The sequence below is a fragment of the Podarcis pityusensis genome, assembly GCF_964106645.2.
Source record: "Podarcis pityusensis genome assembly, chromosome: 18".
Lineage (NCBI taxonomy): Eukaryota > Metazoa > Chordata > Lepidosauria > Squamata > Lacertidae > Podarcis > Podarcis pityusensis.
In genome coordinates this window covers 4,376,476-4,397,511 of record NC_138043.1, presented here as the reverse complement: position 1 = coordinate 4,397,511, position 21,036 = coordinate 4,376,476, and the positions used below count along the sequence as shown (strand labels likewise).

Sequence of the window (21,036 nt, the reverse complement as noted above, 5' to 3'; positions counted from 1 at the left end):
GGCCAGCAGGACTAAGCCGCTTCTGGCGAACCAGAGCAGCGCACGGAAATGCCGTTCACCTTCCCTCCAGAGTGATACCTATTTATCTACTTGCACTTTGAGGTGCTTTCGAACTGCTAGGTTGGCAGGAGCTGGGACCGAGCAACGGGAGCTCACCCCGTTGCGGGGATTCGAACCGCCAACCTTCTGATTGGCAAGTCCTAGGCTCTGTGGTTTAACCCACAGCGCCACCCGCATCCCTTAAATTAGATATAACTGCTAAATAGCAAAGCTTACTTTCTCTTCTCACTTAGACACCTGTGTAGGTGGATCTTCTTTGACAGCAAAGAGGCTTTTGAGAAGCCTTTTCTTAGGGATTTTTGGAAAGGTACCCTTGCTTGTGTTGGGGGACTGAAGGAGATACGAGACAGGTTCACCACACAGGGCACAAATTTTGATCCTTGCAAATTGCTGTAAGAAATACTTAGCGTTCGTATTGCATGATCAAGTTTTCAGAACAACCCGGGGGGGGGGGTGTGCCAGTCCTTTCCTTAAGCCCCTCATTGTGGGGTTTCTCTCACCTCGTTGATTGATGGGGTCCTTTGCAACGTAAGCCACGTAGTCAGTTGTGTCCTGTCCAAAAGTCCAATGAAGAAAGGAGAGTTAAGGGGTGAAAGATAGAGTGGAGCAGGAGAGCTGGGAAGGAAATCACATCTGGCAGCCATTGTCTCCCTTTGGTTTCAGACGGTACATGGGTAGACAAGTATAAGAAGCCCAGGACACCAATTTTCATTTACAGGAAGTTAACTCTGGAATTTATACTCAATTCTGACCAAAATAACCCTCCTGAGAGCAAGATGCATGTCCCGGGTTTTTGAGACTCATCTACTATCTGAACGACAAAGGTCCGTATAGTTAAAGCTGTGGTTTTCCCAGTACTGATGTATGGAAGTGAGAGCTGGACCATAAAGAAGGCTGATGGCCGAAGAATGGATGCTTTTGAATTCTGGTGCTGGAGGAGACTCTGGAGAGTCCCATGGACTGCAAGAAGATCAAACCTCTCCATTCTGAAGGAAATCAGCCCTGAGTGCTCACTGGAAGGACAGATCCTGAAGCTGAGGCTCCAAGACTTTGGCCACCTCATGAGAAGAGAAGACTCCCTGGAAAAGACCCTGATGTTGGGAAAGATGGAGGGCACAAGGAGAAGGGGCGACAGAGGACGAGATGGTGGGACAGTGTTCTCGAAGCTACCAGCATGAGTTTGACCAAACTGCGGGAGGCAGTGGAAGACAGGAGTGCCTGGCGTGCTCTGGTCCAGGGGGTCATGAAGAGTCGGACACGACTAAACGACTAAACAACAACAACAGCAACAATAAGTTCAGAATTGAAAAATCAATTTATGGGGAAAATCCATCCAATAAACATTAGATGATCACCAGGGCTAGCTGGCTAAATTAGTCCTATTTGGTCCAGGGCGTCACAAAGAGTCGGACACGACTAAATGACTAAACAACAACAAAAACTATCTGAAACCAAAGGGATACATCAGTTGCCAGATGTGAAATATATTTGTATTATTTCCAGCTCTTCTACCCTGATTCTCATTAGCAGAAACGACAGATGAAGAGGGAGAAAGACGGAGGAAGAAACACATTTTTGTATTCATGTATGATTTCTGAATACATTTTTGTATTCATGTAGGAGATCTGAGCACAACAAGCACCTGCCCAAGCGCTAAGGTCCTCGGGTGAGCACCTCCTCTCGGTCTCATCAACATCAGAGGCACGGTTGGTGGTGGCACGAGAGACAGGGCCTTTTCTGTGGCAGCCCCCATATTGCAGAATCCCGCTCCCAAGAGGCCAGATTGGTTTCCTCCTTGTTATACTTTCACTTACATCCTTATTCAGACAGGCCTTTAGAAACTAAGGTGATGTTGCTTTTAATTTTAATTCCCGGTTTCGAATGTGTTCTGCTATATCCAAATTACTTCCAACTAGTTTGTTTTCAATATTCTGTGTGTTTGTAAACTCTGGGAGCTGCCTTGAATCCCAATTTGGGAGAAAGGCAGGATATAAATACATTCAAACAACAATGCTTTGTTTGGCGCAGTTACAATGATTAGGGAACGCAAGTTCCCCAGGGATGAAAAACACAAGCAATCCTGTAGACTTTGGTCACAAGAATGAAGCAGCAATGGATGATGGGTAAGGTAAAGGTAAAGGGACCCCTGACCATTAGGTCCAGTCGTGGCCAACTCTGGGTTTGCGGCGCTCATCTCGCTTTACTGGCCGAGGGAGCCGGCGTACAGCTTCCGGGTCATGTGGCCAGCAGGACTAAGCCGCTTCTGGCAAACCAGAGCAGCACACAGAAACGCCGTGCACCTTCCCGCCGGAGCGGTACCTATTTATCTACTTGCGCTTTGAGGTGCTTTCGAACTGCTAGGTTGGCAGGAGAAGGGACCGAGCAACGGGAGCTCATCCCGTCACGGGGATTCGAACTGCTGACCTTCTGATCGGCAAGTCCTAGGCTCTGTGGTTTAACCCACATTGCCACCCGTGTCCCTATGGATGATGGAAGATACCTGCAAAATGGCAAGTTGTAAATCATACCACCAGCTACAAAACAAAAGTGCTCCTGCACTTATTTACATTTATGGTTATATTTATTTCCTGCAAGGAACCCAATGAGGCATGTGTGGTTTTCTCCCTTCCCATTGCAAAGTTGTCTTAGCCTGAGATGAGGGTCACCAAACATCACCCAGTGCATGTACCTGGCTGAGTGGGGATGGAAACCCTGCCGTACCAGATTGTAATCTTGCACTCTAACCAATACACCACACCAAGGTAAAGGTAAAGGACCCCTGGACGGTTAAGTCCAGTCAAAGGCGACTAGGGGGTTGCGGTGCTCATCTCGCTTTCAGGCCGAGGGAGTTGGTCCACAGACAGCTTTCTGGGTCATGTGGCCAGTGGGACTAAACCGCTTCTGGTGCAACGAGACACCATGACGGAAACCAGAGAGCATGGAAACACCGTTTACCTTCCCGCCGGAGTGGTACCTATTTATCTACTTGCGCTGGCGTGCTTTCGAACTGCTAGGTTGGCAGGAGCTGGGACAGAGCTCACTCACTCCGTCGCGGGGATTCGAACCGCCAACCTTTTGATCGGCAAGCCCAAGGGGCTCAGTGGTTTAGACCGCAGCACCACTCGTGTCCCTCACACTAGTTCCATGAGACACATAATAAAGAAGTCTGTTTGGTTTTGAGATGCATCACTTCTCTTGCCAGAATCCCTTCTTTTACATAAATAATAATACGCTGAAGGAGTTGGCAGGTGCAACAGAATTCCTCAGCCCTTTAACGATCCAGCAGGTTGCACTCAGACAGATGGGGCATCTTATCAGTGGCTACATCGCCTTGCTATAAAGCAGACTCAGTTGCTCAAGGGCCTTGCTGAGGCAACCTGGACTCAGCTGCTGGAGTGCTGTCCGTGGTCCTGAACTCCCACCTTGACCTCCCTCCAAGGTTTTCTTCTTGCCTTAAAGGTAAAGGGACCCCTGACCATTAGGTCCAGTCGTGGATGACTCTGGGGTTGCGGCGCTCATCTCGCTTTACTGGCCGAGGGAGCCGGCGTACAGCTTCCGGGTCATGTGGCCAGCAGGACTAAGCCGCTTCTGGCGAACCAGAGCAGTGCACGGAAACGCCGTTTACTCTCGGGTCCCTTCCAGCTCTAAAGATTCTGTGATTTTACGAAAGTCTCTGCCCACAAAAACAGGAACAGGGGGTTTCGTGAGATCATATAATTGTAGAATTGGAAGAGACCCCAAGGATCATCTTGTCTGTGTCACACGTCCAAAAAGTGTGTTGCCAACATGGAAAGTTTGGATAGATAAAGGTAAAGGTACCCCTGACTCTAGGGTTGCCGCTCTCTTCTCGCTTTATTGGCAGAGGGAGCCGGCGTACAGCTTCCGGGTCATGCGGCCAGCAGGACTAAGCCCCTTCTGGCGAACCAGAGCAGTGCACGGAAACGCCGTTTACCTTCCCGCCGGAGTGGTACCTATTTATCTACTTGCACTTTGACGTGCTTTCGAACTGCTAGGTGGGCAGGAGCAGGGACCGAGCAACGGGAGCTCACCCCGTCACGGGGATTCGAACCACCAACCTTCCGATCGGCAAGCCCTAGGTTCTGTGGTTTAACCCACAGCGCCACCTGCATCCCCTTGCCTGAGCCCTGCTCAAAGCAGCCTTACCGGTGCTCCCCTTGTTTGTGCCAGCGACCCTCCCCAATGGTGTCCCCCTACGGATCATGGCCACAAATAAGGGTGCTGCTCTAGGACTGGTGTGCTTTTTCACCCTTTCAAGGGAGGCGTCCAGGGTACAAGGGGGGTGGTTTGGGGGTCCAGGGGCTCTGAGACTTCCTGCAAACCCACCTCCCACTGGCTTCTAGCCCTTCCACCTTCAGAGCTGATGGCAGAGCAAACGTTGTGGCAACCTTCCACCACCTCATCAGATGGCATCCTCCCAGGAAGTATTGACTTGCTTCCAAAGTTACCCATCAAATCTTAATAATAATAATAATAATAATTTTTATTTATACCCCGCCGTCCCCAGCCAAGGCCGGGCTCAGGGCGGCTAACAAGCAATAATAAAAACCAAGTTGAATGAATACAACTTAAAAACAAGATTAAGATATAACATTAAAATATTAAAATGCAGCCTCATCACAGGAGGAGAAAGGAAAAAGAAAAAGAAAGAGGGGGAGGGAATCAAATTGGCTCCAAGCCAAAGGCCAGGCAGAACAACTCTGTCTTACAGGCCCTGCGGAAAGAAATCAGATCCTGCAGGGCCCTGGTCTCAGGAGACACAGCATCCCACCAGGCCGGGGCCAGTGTTGAAAAGGCCCTGGCTCTGGTTGAAGCCAATCTAACTTCCTTAGGACCCGGAACCACTAGGGTGTTGCTATTTATGGACCTTGAGGCTCTCTGTGGGTCATACCAGGAGAGGCGGTCCCGTAGGTACGAGGGATTTTGCACTAGCATTGCATTGTGGGGAGGGATGTGGGGTGGACCTTAACAGCGGTGATAGCAGCATGTCCTTATCAGCCCTCGGAAGAATCTGAACAATTCCCTTCCAATAACTTTGGGCTTTTTATATACCCATATATGAAAATCAGATGCAGCAGAGCTCTGACATTAACCTATTCATTTGGCTTAATTTGAAAGGAGTTAAATACCAATTATGTAAACCTGCAGAACAATTTTCCCTCAAAGGGGTAGAAATGGAGAAGTTTAAGCTCATTTGCAAAAATAGCTTCCCATATACTGGCAGTAATCACCATCCTACAATAACAATTCCAATTCGCTTTCAGAACTTGGATTTTTAACCACCACCATTCCATTTCTATCATTATACCCCGATATATATTTAGTTAATAATCTTTTAGTGCTATGAAATTATTTTTTTAAACCAAGTTAGTTGTCTATTCACTTCCCTTCCGCTATAATTTAACAAACAACTTAATTGAAAACATTCGAACCATTGAATTCAATTATCGTGGAATCTTTTACCAATTTCTGTATACTGGGGGGGGAAATGAGTGTTTCTTTTAAATGGAAAAAAATGATATTATACCGAATACAACACTTCCCCAGTGACCCGAAAGCTGTACGCCGGCTCCCTCGGCCAATAAAGCGAGATGAGCACCGCAACCCCAGAGTCGGCCACGGCTGGACCTAATGGTCAGGGGTCCCTTTACCTTTACCTATATGCCTATGGCATTTTTAAACTTAAAATCCATTGTTGTATACTGTTTTCAATGAGAGCCAGTGTGGGGTAGTGGTTAAGAGCGGTAGTCTCCTATCTGGGGAACCGGGTTCGCGTCTCCGCTCCTCCACATGCAGCTGCTGGGTGACCTTGGGCCAGTCATACTTCTTATAAGTCTCTCAGCCCCACTCACCTCACAGAGTGTTTGTTGTGGGGGAGGAAGGGAAAGGAGAATGTTAGCCGCTTTGAGACTCCTGAAGGGGAGTGAAAGGCGGGATATCAAATCCAAACTCTTCTTCTTCTTCTTCTTTGTTTTGCTATTGGGATTGTAGATCCATTTGTGTTTCACAAGCTGGTCTCTGACCGTAATAAATTTCATCAGCAACAACCCTGTGAGGTAGGTTAGGCTGAGAGGCAGTGACTGGCCAGTGAGCTTCCTGACCAAGACAGGATTTGTCCTGTCCTCCCAGGTCCTAGTCCGTTGCTCTAACCCATGGGTAGGCAAACTAAGGCCCAGGGGCCAGATCTGGCCCAATCGCCTTCTCAATCCGGCCTACGGATGGTCCGGGAATCAGTGTGTTTTTACATGAGTAGAATGTGCCCTTTGATTTAAAATGCATCTCTGGGTTATTTGTGGGGCATAGGAATTCGTTCATTTCCCCGCCAAAAAACATATAGTCCAGCCCCCCACAAGGTCTGAAGGACAGTGGACTGGCCCCCTGCTGAAAAAGTTTGCTGACCCCTGCTCTAACCGCTCCACCACACTGCTTCTCACTAGGCGCTTCCACCAGCAACAACAGAACCTCTGGTTTCAGGGCTCCAGCTCCTGCGTCCAACCTCCCTAATCTGCTCCAGACATCTGAGACGGATTTGAGGGGCTCACAGTGCGCTGGAGGCGGAAAAGAAGCCCTGTTGAACAAAGGGGTGCCTGCACATTCTACACCCCGGATCTTGCCCACCAGCTATAAAACGACCAAAGGTCAACTATCCAAGAACATCGATCACGGTGGAGCACTCGGAGGAGGGAAAGCGAAATAGCAATTAGCTAAAAGCCTCCTGGAACAGATGTGGTTTGGCCAAACGCCCGCGAGAATAAGTAATCGGGCCTCTGGAGGGTCGTTAAGCATGGCAACCAGAGAGGCCTAATGATAAATGGGGGCTGTTGGGCTGTTGGGAGTCATATGCCAAGACATCTAGAGAGCACCAGGTTGGGTTTGTCAAGAAAGGTGCGGCCGCTCAGTGGCCTCGGTCCAGTATACCTGAAGGAGCGTCTCCACCCCCATCGTTCTGCCTGGACACTGAGGTCCAGTGCCAAGGGCCTTCTGATGGTTCCCTCACTGTGAGAAGCCAAATTACAGGGAACCAGGCAGAGGGCCTTCTCGGTGGTGGTGCCCTCCCTGTGGAATGCCCTCCCATCGGATGTCAAAGAGAAAAACAACTAGCAGACTTTCAGAAGACATCTGAAGGCAGCCCTGTTTAGGGAAGCTCTTAATGGTTAATAGACCATTCAGGTCTATTACGCTTCAGGTTACATATGCTTCAGGTTACAGACTCCACTAACCCAGAAATAGTGCTTCAGGTTAAGAACTTTGCTTCAGGATGAGAACAGAAATCGTGCTCCAGCAGCGCGGCAGCAGCAGGAGGCCCCATTAGCTAAAGTGGTGCTTCAGGTTAAGAACAGTTTCAGGTTAAGAACGGACCTCCAGAACGAATTAAGTATTTAACCCGAGGTACCACTGTATTTTAATATTCTGTTGAAAGCCGCCCAGAGTGGCTGGGGAAACCCAGGCATACGGGTGGGGTATAAATAAATTATTATTATTATTATTATTATTATTATTATTATTATTATTAATTATAGCACTTCCCAAGTCCAGTCCCCAACTGCATCTCCAGGCAGCGGAAGACTTCCACCACTTTCAACAGGTGTACTCTGAGGAAGGTGGCGCTGTGGTCTATACCACTGAGCCTCTTGGGCTTGCCAATCAGAAGGTCAGCAGTTCGAATCCCCGTGACGGGGTGAGTTCCCGTTGCTCGGTCCCTGCTCCTGCCAACGTAGCAGTTTGAAAGCACCTCAAAGTGCAAGTAGATAAGTAGGTACCACTTTGGCAGGAAGGTAAACGGTGTTTCCATACGCCCTGGTTTCCGTCACGGTGTCCCGTTGCACCAGAAGCGATTTAGTCCTGCTGGACACATGACCCGGAAAGCTGTCTGTGGACAAACACCGGGTCCCTTGGCCTGAAAGCGAGATGAGCGCTGCAACCCCATAGTCGCCTTTGACTGGACTTAACCGTCCAGGGGTCCTTTACCTCTACCTTTCACTAGGAGGAAGACGAACGTTGGGGAGGGCCAATCCATTGCCTTCCTTCTGGGGCATCCCAGGAGTAGGAAAAAATGCCGGTCACTAATAGGACCTGCCATTAGAGGGTGGGGCGGCTGCTTTTCCCATTCCTCTCTCCCCTCCCACATCGAAGTTGTCCTGGGATGACAGAGTACCCGGGGGATTCTGGGAAAACAAAATGGCGGCCAACACTAGGGGCGGCAAGCCACCAAAACTGGTTTCGGGGCTACTGCCGCAAGCCGTAGCCACCAAAGGAATTGAAATTGAAGAGGAGAGGAGAAACCTCCGGAAAACGTGGGAAACAACATTCATATGAATGAACAGGTAATGAAATGAATGTTGTTTTAACGAATGAATAATGCAATGTTCACATTGAATAGTGGGGATGAAGAGGCTAATAGCAAACGTTGTTGCACCCTGATCTTTTCCGAAGGCCAGCTGTTATGTACTGAGTTGAAAAGGATCCAAAAGGCAGCAGTCTGATTGGCCCTAGAACAATAGGATCCAGAATGCAGCAGTCTGATTGGTCCTAGAACAATAGGATCCAGAATCAGCAGTCTGATTGGTCCTAAAACAATAGGATTCAGAATGCAGCAGTCTGATTGGTCCTAGAACAATAGGATCCAGAATGCAGCAGTCTGATTGGTCCTAGAACAATACGATCCAGAATGCAGCAGTCTGATTGGTCCACAGGAGCCACCCAATCCAGCTCCAGGTGGAAGTGAATCTGCAACCTGATTGGCCTACAGGTGAATCCCAGAACTAGCCAATCACGTGGAGCCCATTGTGTAAATAATGTATATAAAGCAGACATCCCGGGGGAACTTCCATCCCTCCTCACCACTCTGAGCTGAATAAAGAGCACGAAATCCACTCTCGACTCCGAGTATATATTCAACTCAGTACATAACACCAGGGAAGACCTTCCTCTGCCTGGACAGAGATGGATATCCCTTTCCTCCTTCAGCTACGCCTCCCCTTGGGGGCCTATTGGTCCTGATCACAGTTGCCAGGCCTGGAGCATCCCAGACGCTGAGATTTCAGGGCCGGGCCTAAGACCCAGGGGTTGATTTCATTCATGCCCCTGTCCTCATCTTGAGCCAGTTCTTTTTCTTCCTTTTAGCCCTGGAGACGGAAGTTAATTGGGAGAGGGGAGCAGGGCAGACCCTCACGCCCGAGAGCCTATGCCCGGCATAGGCAAACTCGGCCCTCCAAATGTTTTGGGACTACAACTCCCATTATCCCTAGCTAACAGGACCAGCGGTCAGGGATGATGGGAGTTGTAGTCCCAAAACATCTGGAGGGCCGAGTTTGCCCATACCTTCTCGAGAGTCTGTGCAATCATTTCAGGGCCCAGCCTAAGATCCAGGGGTTGATTTGTTTGACCTCACATGGGGTAACCAGGCCCCTTGCCTCCTCTTGAGCCACTTCTTTTTCTTCCTTTGATCCCTGGAGATGGAAGTTAATTGGGAGAGGGGAGCAGGACAGACCCTCACTTCCGAGAGCCTATGCCCGGCATAGGCAAACTCAACCCTCCAAATGTTTTGGGACTACAACTCCCATGATCCCTAACTAACAGGACCAGCGGTCAGGGATGATGGGAGTTGTAGTCCCAAAACATCTAGAGGGCCGAGTTTGCCTATGCCTGCTCAAGAGTCTATGCAATCATTTGGAGCCAGCTCCTGCAGGACAGAAGCTTGCAAGCTCCACAAATAACCTTCCTTTGAAAAGGAAGGCTTTCTTGAACGCTTGGAGATTTATGCTCCCCTCCTTGCTACCTGGAGGAGACCAGGCCAACATGGAGACTTCAGGTCAGCCCAGGAGTTCTGGAAAGTCTGATGACTTGTCTTCTACCTCAACCGCCAGAGGCAGTGCTGTTTTGGGGTACCAGCTGCTGGAAAACGCAGGAGTGGAGAGGGGCTGTTGTTCTCAGGCCTTGTTTGCAGACTTCTCCTAGGGGGTTGGCCGCTGTAAGCCCAGGATGCTGGACCAGAATACTTCCTTTGACCCAGCCAGGCTCTTCATGTACCATATTTTTTGCTCTATAAGACTCACTTTTTCCCTCCTAAAAAGTAAGGGGAAATGTGTGTGCGTCTTATGGAGCGAATGCAGGCTGCGCAGCTATACCAGAAGCCAGAACAGCAAGAGGGATTGCTGCTTTCGCTGCGCAGCGATCCCTCTTGCTGTTCTTACTTCTGAGATTCAGAATATTTTTTTTCTTGTTTTCCTCCTCCAAAAACTAGGTGCGTCTTGTGGTCTGGTGTGTCTTATAGAGCGAAAAATACGGTACTTAAACCTGGGGCTTTCTGCGTGTAAAATAGATGCTATTATCGCTGAGCAACGGACGTTCCCGTATTTGAATATTTGTTTGTTAGCAAGTGACCAACGGTGGCTAGGTTATAGGGTGTAATAAATGCCTCCAAAGACCAGTCGTTGCTGACAATTGCAAGCATGAATAGTTCCCTGCTTGGACTATTGCAATGCGTTCTATGTGGGGCTACCTTTGAAGGTGACCCAGAAACTAAAACTAATCCAGAATGCGACAGCTAGACTGGTGACTGGGAGCGGCCGCTGAGACCGTATAACACCAGTCCTGAAAGACCTACATTGGCTCCTAGTACGTTTCCGAGCACAATTCAAAGTGTTGGTGCTGACCTTTAAAGCCCTAAACGGCCTTGGTCCAGTATACCTGAAGGAGCATCTCCACCCCCATCGTTCTACCCAGACACTCAGGTCCAGCGCCAAGGGCCTTCTGGCGGTTCCCTCCCTGCGAGAAGCAAAGCTACAGGGAACCAGGCAGAGGGCCTTCTCGGTGATGGCACCTGCCTTGTGGAATGCCCTCCCATCAGATGTCAAAGAGAACAACAACTACCAGACTTTTAGAAGACATCTGAAGGCAGCCCTGTTCAGGGAAGTTTTTAATGTGTGATATTTTAGTGTATTTTTGGTTTCTGTGGAAGCCGCCCAGAGTGGCTGGGGAAACCCAGCCAGATGGGTGGGGTACAAATAATAAATTATTATTATTATTATTATTATTATTATCATTATTATTATTCCCTATCACTGTCCTGCATTATTTCCTCCCTCCTCACAACGACCCTGAGAGGTAGGCCGGCTGATACCTAGTGTCTGGCCCAAGATTATCCAGGGAGCCTCAAGGCTGAATGAGGTTTTGAACCCAGCCTGAGGCCACATTTGTATTATCCATTTAAACCAGCATCGTGCTGCTTTGAACAATCATGGTTTCTCGCAAGGAATCTTGGGAACTGTAGTTCAGAAGGGCGCTGGGGCTTGTTAGGAGAACCCCCTCTACCGCTCACGGAGCTACAATTCCCAGACGGCCAATCCCTCTTCTCAAGGAACTCTGGGTATTGTACTGAGGGGAAGAGAGGCCTCTCAACTTCCCAGAATTCTTTGGGGGGGAAGCCATGACTGTTTGCAGTGATACGAAACTGCTTTAAATGCACAGTGCAGATGGCTTCCTTGCAGGCAGGAAACCTCTGGCCCTCCAGATGTTCTTGGACTACGGTTCTCATCCTCCATTGGCCGTGCTGGCTGCACCCGGCGGGAGTTATAGCCTGACAACATCTCAGGCGAACACAGGCTCTGTTGCTTTAATGCTTGCTTTGCATGCACGCCCATTCCTACAGTCTTTCCGGCACGGTTTTGTTTTGGAAAAGCGTGATGGGCATAGCTGTCAACTTACAGATTTGAAAATAAGGGACCAGCAGCCTCAAAAATAAGGGATCAGCAGCCAAAATAAGGGATTTTCCGAACACAGGTAGGTTCAACTTCTGAGCCCCTCCGAGCCAAAGGCAGAAAGCCCAGCCAGCAGCCAAATGAAGCCTCAAGCGGTGGTTCCCACAGCGCAGCAACCCGGCAAAGGGGATGCAGCAAGGAAAACCACCGCCCCCTCTCTGCTGGGAAGCGCTGAGCAAAGGCGAGTCCCCAGGCAACGTGGCCGATTTGATCGGCACAAGGCATGCAAGCTCCACCCCCCAGTCGTCCTTAGACTCCATATTGGGTGAGCAACGCAGCCAAACAACACAGTTGGAGCCTCCCTCCTCCCTGGCCGGCAGGGAGGGAGGGAGAGGAGCTGCTTCCATTGATACCCGGGAAATTTAAGGGACATCATCAATAAGGGACAGCAGCGGGACACAGCGCTGGGATAAGGGAGTTTCCCGCCAAATAAGGGACGGTTGACAGCTATGGTGATGGGGCTATGATCGTCCTGCGTTTCGTCCGTCCCAGATGTGAGGGCCTGTGCCTCGTCCCTGACTGCTCCCGCAGTTTGACACACACAACACACACACGGCAAAGCTTTAGAACCCCCACCTTACCGTATCACCCCCTGAAGCGAAGGAGATGGATTGCATGTGGTGGTTCGCGATGATCTGCGATGGAAAGAGACAGGCAGAGGTGGGTGGGAGGGAGGGAGAGGGTTTGAGAAGAGCTTGACAGACATGGAGGAGAAAGAAGGTCATGGGGATGACTTAGCCATCGCTCAGCGACTGGGTCGATAGAGCAATTGGAGAGAGAGAGAGATGGAGGGACTGAGCAGATCAATCCGCACTCGAGTCTCTCAGGGGCAAAGCCTTCCTCGCAAACATTGGGGTCGCCCAGTCCTCTTTCAGCACAGAACGGAGGACAGGACAACCTTGGGGCGGCGTGATACCCCCCTAAAGGACTGGCGAGGTCTTCGCAGGGAGCGCCACTGCAACGGCGGCCAACGCCACAGAGACAACCTGCTCTCTCTGATGTCACAAGCGGACGTGTTCCATTTTGTCAGGGAACTGCCATGGGCTCAGGGGCGAGAAGGGAAAAGCCGGATGGATTACAGAGAACCCCGCAAAGATCGTGGGAAGCAGCTCCTCCTCAGCGGAGGAGAGGAACCACGCCTCCAGTGGAGAGGAGCTGCAGGTCTCGGAGGAGGCGAGGCGGTGCCAGGACACCTGGCCTGAGCAAAGCGGGGAGGAGAGAGGTCCTCCGTTACCCACGCTCTCCCTGTGCAGTAGGCTATCGCGCCGAGAGGGGAGGCGCAGATTGGGCATCAAGAAACTACTCTGCTGGGGAAGGTTTAAGGACAGCCGACTCATAGATTCTGCCAGTGAATGAGCCAGCCACGGGAGAGTGGTGCTCTACACAGATAAAGTTTATTTTGGTATCAAAAGCAAGGCTTCACAGCCGAGCAGGGAGGCATTTGCCTACTTGCTCTCGAGCAACCCCTTGGTACCCTAACAGCAATCTGTGTAATCCCTCCGGCTTTTCCCCTCTCGCCCCTGAGCTGATGGCATTTCCCTGACACATTTGGTTCCTCGTTTCCCCAGTCTCCAATTCAGCTCTCAGCATCAGTCTGAGATTTATTAATATTCCTTAAAGCCCTCGTGGAAATCCGTCAGCATTTTGGCACCCATTCCTCCGAACAGAGGCGTTTCTGTAGGTCTGCGTTCTTCAAACTTGGAAGAGGACGCCGGACTACAACTACCATAATCCCTGAACCATTGGCACGCGCTTCAGCTTACAAACTCCGCTAACCTAGAAGAGTTCCCTCGAGTTGAGAACTTTGCCCCAGGATGAGAACGGAAATCGTGTGCCGGTGGTGCAGCGGCAGCAAGAGACCCCATTAGCAAAAACACACCTCTAGTTAAGAACAGTTTCAGGTTAAGAACAGACCTCCGGAACGAATTAAGTTCGTAACTAGAGGTACCACTGTATCTAAGGACGGCCATGTTCTTCTGGAAAGTGGCAATTCCATAAATGCAAATGAAATTGAATTCCCACCCTCCACAACCTTACTTGGGCCAGCTTTGGTGACCATTGTCAGGGGCCAACACAGGCCAAGCCATTGCCCTCCAATGACTCAGACTACAAATCCCATCAGCCCAAGCTCACACTAGGCTCAACCAATCCAGGAGCTGATCTACACCTGGAGGGCGGGGCTTGATAACCTGTGAGTTCCTGGAGGTGGTTGGAGGATGGATGGCGGCTGACAGATTGAGGTTGAATCCTGACAAGACTGAAGTACTGTTTTGGGGAAACAGGGGGCGGGCTGGTGTGGAGGACTCCCTGAATGGGGTAACTGTGCCCCTGAAGGACCAGGTGCGCAGCCTGGGAGTCATTTTGGACTCACAGCTGTCCATAGAGGCGCAGGTCAATTCTGGGTCCAGGGCAGCTGTTTACCAGCTCCATCTGGGACGCAGGCTGAGACCCTACCTGCCCGCGGACTGTTTCACCAGAGTGGTGCATGCTCTAGTTATCTCCCGCTTGGACTACAGCAATGCGCTCTACGTGGGGCTACCTTTGAAGGTGACCCGAAAACTGCAATTAATCCAGAATGCGGCAGCTAGACTGGTGACTGGGGGCGGCCACCGGGACCACGTAACACCGGTCCTGAGAGATCTGCATTGGCTCCCAGTACGTTTCCGAGCACAATTCAAAGTGTTGGTGCTGACCTTGAAAGCCCTAAATGGCCTCGGTCCTGTATATCTGAAGGAGCATCTCCACCCCCACCGTCCAGCCCGGACACTGAGGTCCAGTGCCGAGGGCCTTCTGGCGGTTCCCTCATTGCGAGAAGTAAGGTTACAGGGAACCAGACAGAGGGCCTTCTCGGTAGTGGCGCCCACCCTGTGGAACACCCTCCCTTCAGATGTGAAGGAAATAAGCAGCTATCTTATCTTTAAAAGACATCTGAAGGCAGCCCTGTTCAGGGAAGGTTTTTAATATTTAACGCTGTATTGTTTTTAATACTTGATTGGGAGCCGCCCAGAGTGGCTGGGGAAACTCAGCCAGATGGGTGGGGTATAAATAATAAATTATTATTATTATTAGCAGTCATTTGCTAATTATATACACTTTAAAAACACCTTGAAAGTTCACAAGCGCTTTGGTGAGGATTTCCCCCAATAAACGTATTTTTCCCCCCCTATGACGACTCTTCACATTTTTGCAAGCGCGTTCCCCTAATATAGCACAAACTTTCTATGCAATTTTCATTCTTATGCACCCCTTCCCCTAATTCACACATTTTTGCTTGGTCGGAGAACTTCACTGCAAAATTCAAACCAGTATGGATTTCGAGGGATGACTGGTTCTTGTATTCTTTCGGAAAGAATAGATTCGATAGATTTGGCTTTAAATGCAAGCCAAGTTGAATTTCTTCCCCCAGTCCCAGCCGGGCCTGAGGTTCCTGGTTCATGGGTGCACAGAGTCCCTGATGGGGGTCGCCATCAGATTATCTCCTCTTCCTGTGAATTTGGGCTGACACCCGACCCCTCCCAAAAAAGGCAGTGCTTTGAATATTTAAGAAAATACCAAGGTTGTTCTGTTTGATGTTTAAAATGTTGATTTCTTCATTTTGGGTTCAAAAAAACAGGGGTGGCCTTATTTTCACAAACAAGTTACCGTATTTTTTGCTCTATAAGACTCACTTTTTTCCTCCTGAAAAGTAAGGGGAAATGTGTGTGCGTCTTCTGGAGCGAATGCAGGCTGCGCAGCTATCCCAGAAGCCAGAACAGCAAGAGGGATTGCTGCTTTCACTGCGCAGCGATCCCTCTTGCTGTTCTGGCTTCTGAGATTCAGAATATTTTTTTTTCTTGTTTTCCTCCTCCAAAAACCAGGTGCGTCTTGTGGTCTGGTGTGCCTTATAGAGCGAAAAATACGGTAGTCCTTGTCGAAAGGTGTTTTCCCCCAAAAAGCGGCAATGAAACAGAAGTGTTTCACGCAATCAGCCTGTGGTGACATCATCACCTCAACACATGATCCTTGATTGACTAGATCAGGCATGTCCAAAGTCCATTTTGGGGGCTTATTTATTGGGGTCAAATCCTAAAAAAAGGTCAACAACTTTGGTTGGCCCTCACACATTGTGGCGCGTTTGCCTTCTAGGATGGGACATAAGGAAAGGGTTAAAATAGGTGTGATGTGATTGGCCAGTGAGAATGCAAGGGGGGAATAAAAGTTAGAGTGGGAAGTTTTGAAAGTCAGTTGAAGTTGAGGTTTGAGAGTTGAAGAAGGAAGAGGGAGGTTTAGGTGCGGGTTGGTAGAGTTGTATTGTGAGAGAGTGAGAGGAATTGTTCGGTGGAGTCAGATAGATAGTTGGAATAATTAGTTTGGAGTTGTTAGGAACTAAGAATAAGAAACTGACAAGAGAAAAAATAACTGAAACCATAAGCTTGTTCCTGCATTTGAAAATAAACTCAATTATTTGTTTATGTTAACAACTGACTGGACTCCGTGTGTCCCCGTGAGATACGGGGTGGTGGCAGCGGAAAAAGCAATCGCAGTGGTGGCACAGGATCAATAGGCCATCAAACGTCCGGGGGCCCTGTGTGTGATCACCACACACATGTTCACTTCATCAAATCTGACCCTCTCTGAACTAGACCAAGCATGTGACCAGCTGACGAGGTATCGCCTTCTGTGACATCATCCGTTCAACTTGTGATCCCTGATTGACTAGGACCACAAATATGACTAGCCCAGGAAGCGTTGCCCTCACTCTAACTTGGCTTCGTTGACCCTCAGTGACATCACCCAATCACTGCAAGATCCCTGATTTTCTAGGAACACCCTGTGGCTGGTCCAGGAAGTGGACTTTTGGCTTCATTTGCCCACAGAGACATCACTATGTGAGCCCTGATTGGCAAGGATCATGCTTGGGTGGTGGACACCTCTCAGCACCAGCCGAGACAAGGGCCCTCAACTGGGAATATTGGACTATTGAGGGGTATTCAGGGCTTACCTGTCGGGTTGTAGGGATCATGAGATTCAGCCCGTCGATGGAGATGTTGACTGCTATACTAATGCCAGCGAAACGGAGGTTGCTTTTGCCGAGAATTGAGAAGAGAGCTTTGTTAGGTGCCTGGGAGGAGAGAGGGAAGAGAGAGAGGGTCATGCCAAACAACTTGTGAAAACCCTCAGTCCTTTATGGCTATTTCTCCATCACAGCTGTCCATGGAGGCGCAGGTCAGTTCTGTGTCCAGGGCGGCTGTCTACCAGCTCCATCTGGTACCCAGGATGAGACCCTCCCTGCCCATGGACTGTCTGGCCAGAGTGGTGCATGCTCTGGTTATCTCCCGCTTGGACTACTGCCATGTGCTCTACGTGGGGCTGCCTTTGAAGGTGACCCGGTAACTGCAATTAATCCAGAATGCGGCAGCTAGACTGGGGACTGGGAATGGCTGGCGAGACCACATAGCACTGGTCTTCAAAGACCTACATTGGCTCCCAGGACGTTTCCGAGCACAATTCAAAGTGTTGGTGCTGACCTTGAAAGCCCTAAATGGCCCAGTAAACCTGAAGGAGTGTCTCTAACCCCATTGTCCAGCCTGGACACTGAGGTCCAGCTCCGAGGGCCTTCTGGTGGTTCACTCATTTCAAGAAGTGAGATTACAGGGAACTAGGCAGAGGGCCTTCTCGGTGGTGGCACCCGCCCTATGGAACACCCTACCATCAGATGTCAAGGAAATAAACAACTACCTGACTTTTAGAAGACACCTGAAGGCAGCCCTGTTTCGGGAAGTTTTTAATGTTTGATGTTTTATCGTGATTTTAATGTTCTGTTGGGAGCCGCCCAGAGTGGCTGGGGAAACCTGGCCAGATGTGTGGGGTAGAAATATTACATTATTATTACTATTATTATGATTATTATTACACACGGGAGTCTTCCCCAGCCCTACCCAGAAATTCCATCGGGGACTGAACCTTGGTCCTTCTACATGCAAATCAGATGTTCTACCACTGAGCTGTGGTCCAGTCCAAAATAACTGTTTTATGCTATAATCTCATAGAGGGTGGGGCGGGTATCAAACCTACCTTCTTCTTCCAGGTTCCTTTGACTCCCGGGACAGCTTCGTACAGTCTGTTGATGGCTTCCCTGGAAAAGGAAGAAACAATTCTAGAATACAGTGGTACCTCGGGTTAAGTACTGAATTCGTTCTGGAGGTCCGTACTTAACCTGAAACTGTTCTTAACCTGAAGCACCACTTTAGCTAATGGGGCCTCCTGCTGCTGCCGCGCCACTGGAACAGGATTTCTGTTCTCATCCTGAAGCAAAGTACTTAACCTGAAACACTATTTCTGAGTTAGCGGAGTCTGTAACCTGAAGCGTATGTAACCCGAGGTACCACTGTACATAGATCAGATAATAAATGGCTCAGTGTTAGGCCCCTCTCTATCTGGTCAAGCTTGTGGGCATCCATTGAAGCGCAATGCGGTAAGTTTTTCCAACATATTTATATTGTATTGAACATTTTCAGCGGGGAAGATGCAGGCCGGATAATAGGGAGTCCTTCTCTACACAGCGCAGAGCTAAACTGTGGAACTCCTCCCGCAGGGAATCCAGCGACATAGGGGATTATGAAAGAGGGTGATTAAATTCATGATCCCACCAAGCTGGCTGTTAATTGGGGACGGCCAAATGAAGGCATCCTAAAAAGCAGAGACATCACCTTGCCGACAAAGGTCCGTATAGTTAAAGCTGTGGTTTTCCCAGTAGTGATGTATGGAAGTGAGAGCTGGACCATAAAGAAGGCTGATGGCCGAAGAATGGATGCTTTTGAATACTGGTGCTGGAGGAGACTCTTGAGAGTCCCACGGACTGCAAGAAGATCAAACCTCTCCATTCTGAAGGAAATCAGCCCTGAATGCTCACTGGAAGGACAGATCCTGAAGCTGAGGCTCCAGTACTTTGGCCACCTCATGAGAAGAGAAGACTCCCTGGGAAAGACCCTGATATTGGGAAAGATGGAGGGCACAAGGAGAAGGGGACGACAGAGGACGAGATGGTGGGACAGTGTTCTCGAAGCTACCAGCATGAGTCTGACCAAACTGCGGGAGGCAGTGGAAGACAGGAGTGCCTGGCGTGCTCTGGTCCATGGGGTCACGAAGAGGCGGACACGACTAAACGACTAAACAACAACAACAACAAAGCTATAGCTTGTTTAGTTTATACAGTGGTACCTCGGGTTACATACACTTCAGGTTACAGACTCAACACAAAACACTGTTGCTGTATGTAGGTTTTATTTTATTTGTTTTTTTATCTTATATTTTGGAAAGGTACATCCAGTTTTTCCCCCTTTAAATTTTTGTGGGGCCCTGAGGCTCCAATACTTTGGCCACCTCATGAGAAGAGAAGACTCCCTGGAAAAGACCCTGATGTTGGGAAAGATGGAGGGCACAAGGAGAAGGGGACAACAGAGGACGAGATGGTGGGACAGTGTTCTGGAAGCTACAAACATGAGCCTGACCAAGCTGCGGGAGGCAGTGGGAGACAGGAGTGCCTGGCGTGCTCTGGTCCATGGGGTCACGAAGATGGGGTCACAACAACAAAATGAAGGCAATTTGCAATGAGAGAGGCAGAGACCGTGTGTGTGTGTGTGTGTGTGTGTGTGTGTGTGTTGGAGCAGAGGTTCAGGGAGGGAGAGAAAAAATGATACAGAGGAAGACCTCCCGGCAGTGGGGCATCTCCCAGCCTACCCCACAATCGCAGGAATCCCTATCGGAGTGATCCATTTCAAAGCAAACTTGCTGTCTGCACATTCAGACTCCAAAGTCATTGGGGTCGGAAGGTGGGAAAGGGGCAGCGCCTCTTCAATAATGCATAGCCCTTCTGCCCCACTGCAGAAACGCCGTCCTTCTCCAGTTACCCACCATCGATCCGCACTTTGCACGGGCGAGAGAAGGGGGCTACCCCCTCGCCGTGGTTCCTCCTCCCTCCTCCTTCCTGTAGGGCTGATGCGTCAAGCTGTCCCCAGGGCGGTCCTCATCCCTGACATGAGTGCGTTCGGAAGATCCTGGCTGCTGCATCAGGGCAAAGACCATAGCTGTCAATGTTTCCCTTTTTTAAAGGGAAATTCCCTTATTCCAAATAGGATTCCTCGCAAGAAAAGGGAAAGGTTGACAGCTAGGGCAAAGACCCATCGCAGGCCTCCCGTACGCACTGGAGGTTTAAAGCAGAACTATCCCACTTTAACCCTCTGCAACCACACCAAATATTGAAAGCACCACTAAAAAGGTAAAGGTAAAGGACCCCTGACAGTTATGTCCAGTCGTGGCCGACTCTGGGGTTGCGGCGCTCATCTTGCTTTACAGGCCGAAGGACCCGACATTTGTCCGCAGAGATTTTTCTGCGTCACGTGGCCAGCATGATGAAGCCGCTTCTGGTGAAACCAGAGCAGCACACGGAAATGCCGTTTACCTTCCCGCCGGAGTGGTACCTATTTATCTACTTGTATTTTGATGTGCTTTCGAACTGCTAGGTTGGCAGGAGCAGGGACCGAGCAACAGGAGCTCACCCCGTCACAGGGATTTGAACCGCCAACCTTCCAATCGTCAAGCCCAAGAGGCTTAGTGGTTTAGACCACAGGTCCACTATGCCAAGTTAAATAGTCATGTCCCCACTCCCAAATCCTGGGAGCTGCTGTTTGTTAAGGGTTCTGAGACACACACCCTATTCTCTCCCCCCTCCACAGAGCAATTTAATAGTATTATGATTATTGTTGTTGTTGTTGTTGTTATTCATTATTATCATTATTATTATTAACTGAATGCATATACCGCTCTTGCTGACATCACCTTGCTGACAAAGCTCCGTATAGTTAAAGCTATGGTTTTCCCAGTAGTGATGTATGGAAGTGAGAGCTGGACCATAAAGAAGGCTGATGGCCAAAGAATGGATGCTTTTGAATTCTGGTGCTGGAGGAGACTCTTGAGAGTCCCATGGACTGCAAGAAGATCAAACCTCTCATTCTTAAGGAAATCAGCCCTGAGTGCTCACTGGAAGGACAGATCCTGAAGCTGAGGCTCCAAGACTTTGGCCACCTCATGAGGAGAGAAGACTCTCTAGAAAAGACCCTGATGCTGGGAAAGATGGAGGGCACAAGGAGAAGGGGATGACAGAGGACGAGATGGTGGGACAGTGTTCTCGAAGAGACCAACATGAGTCTGACCAAACTGC

The 21,036-nt window shown here is 49.6% G+C and overlaps 1 protein-coding gene and 1 long non-coding RNA gene across 4 annotated transcripts in view; both read right to left on the bottom strand.

The window, feature by feature from the left end:
- LOC308467554 overlaps positions 1-21,036 on the bottom strand; it is a 302,202-nt gene that overhangs the window by 128,039 nt on the left and 153,127 nt on the right. The window lies entirely within an intron of this gene.
- SHC2 (SHC adaptor protein 2) overlaps positions 1-21,036 on the bottom strand; it is a 39,367-nt gene that overhangs the window by 12,137 nt on the left and 6,194 nt on the right. For 2 of the 3 annotated variants that reach the window (XM_080988941.1, XM_080988940.1), the window contains exons 3-6: positions 17,892-17,952; positions 16,819-16,938; positions 12,419-12,472; positions 561-612 (exon numbers count right to left, since the gene is read on the bottom strand). In XM_080988941.1, the coding sequence (XP_080845067.1) occupies positions 561-612; positions 12,419-12,472; positions 16,819-16,938; positions 17,892-17,952 (287 nt within the window). The remainder of the gene's footprint in view (positions 1-560; positions 613-12,418; positions 12,473-16,818; positions 16,939-17,891; positions 17,953-21,036) is intronic. The other variant, XM_080988942.1, reaches the window with a different exon arrangement.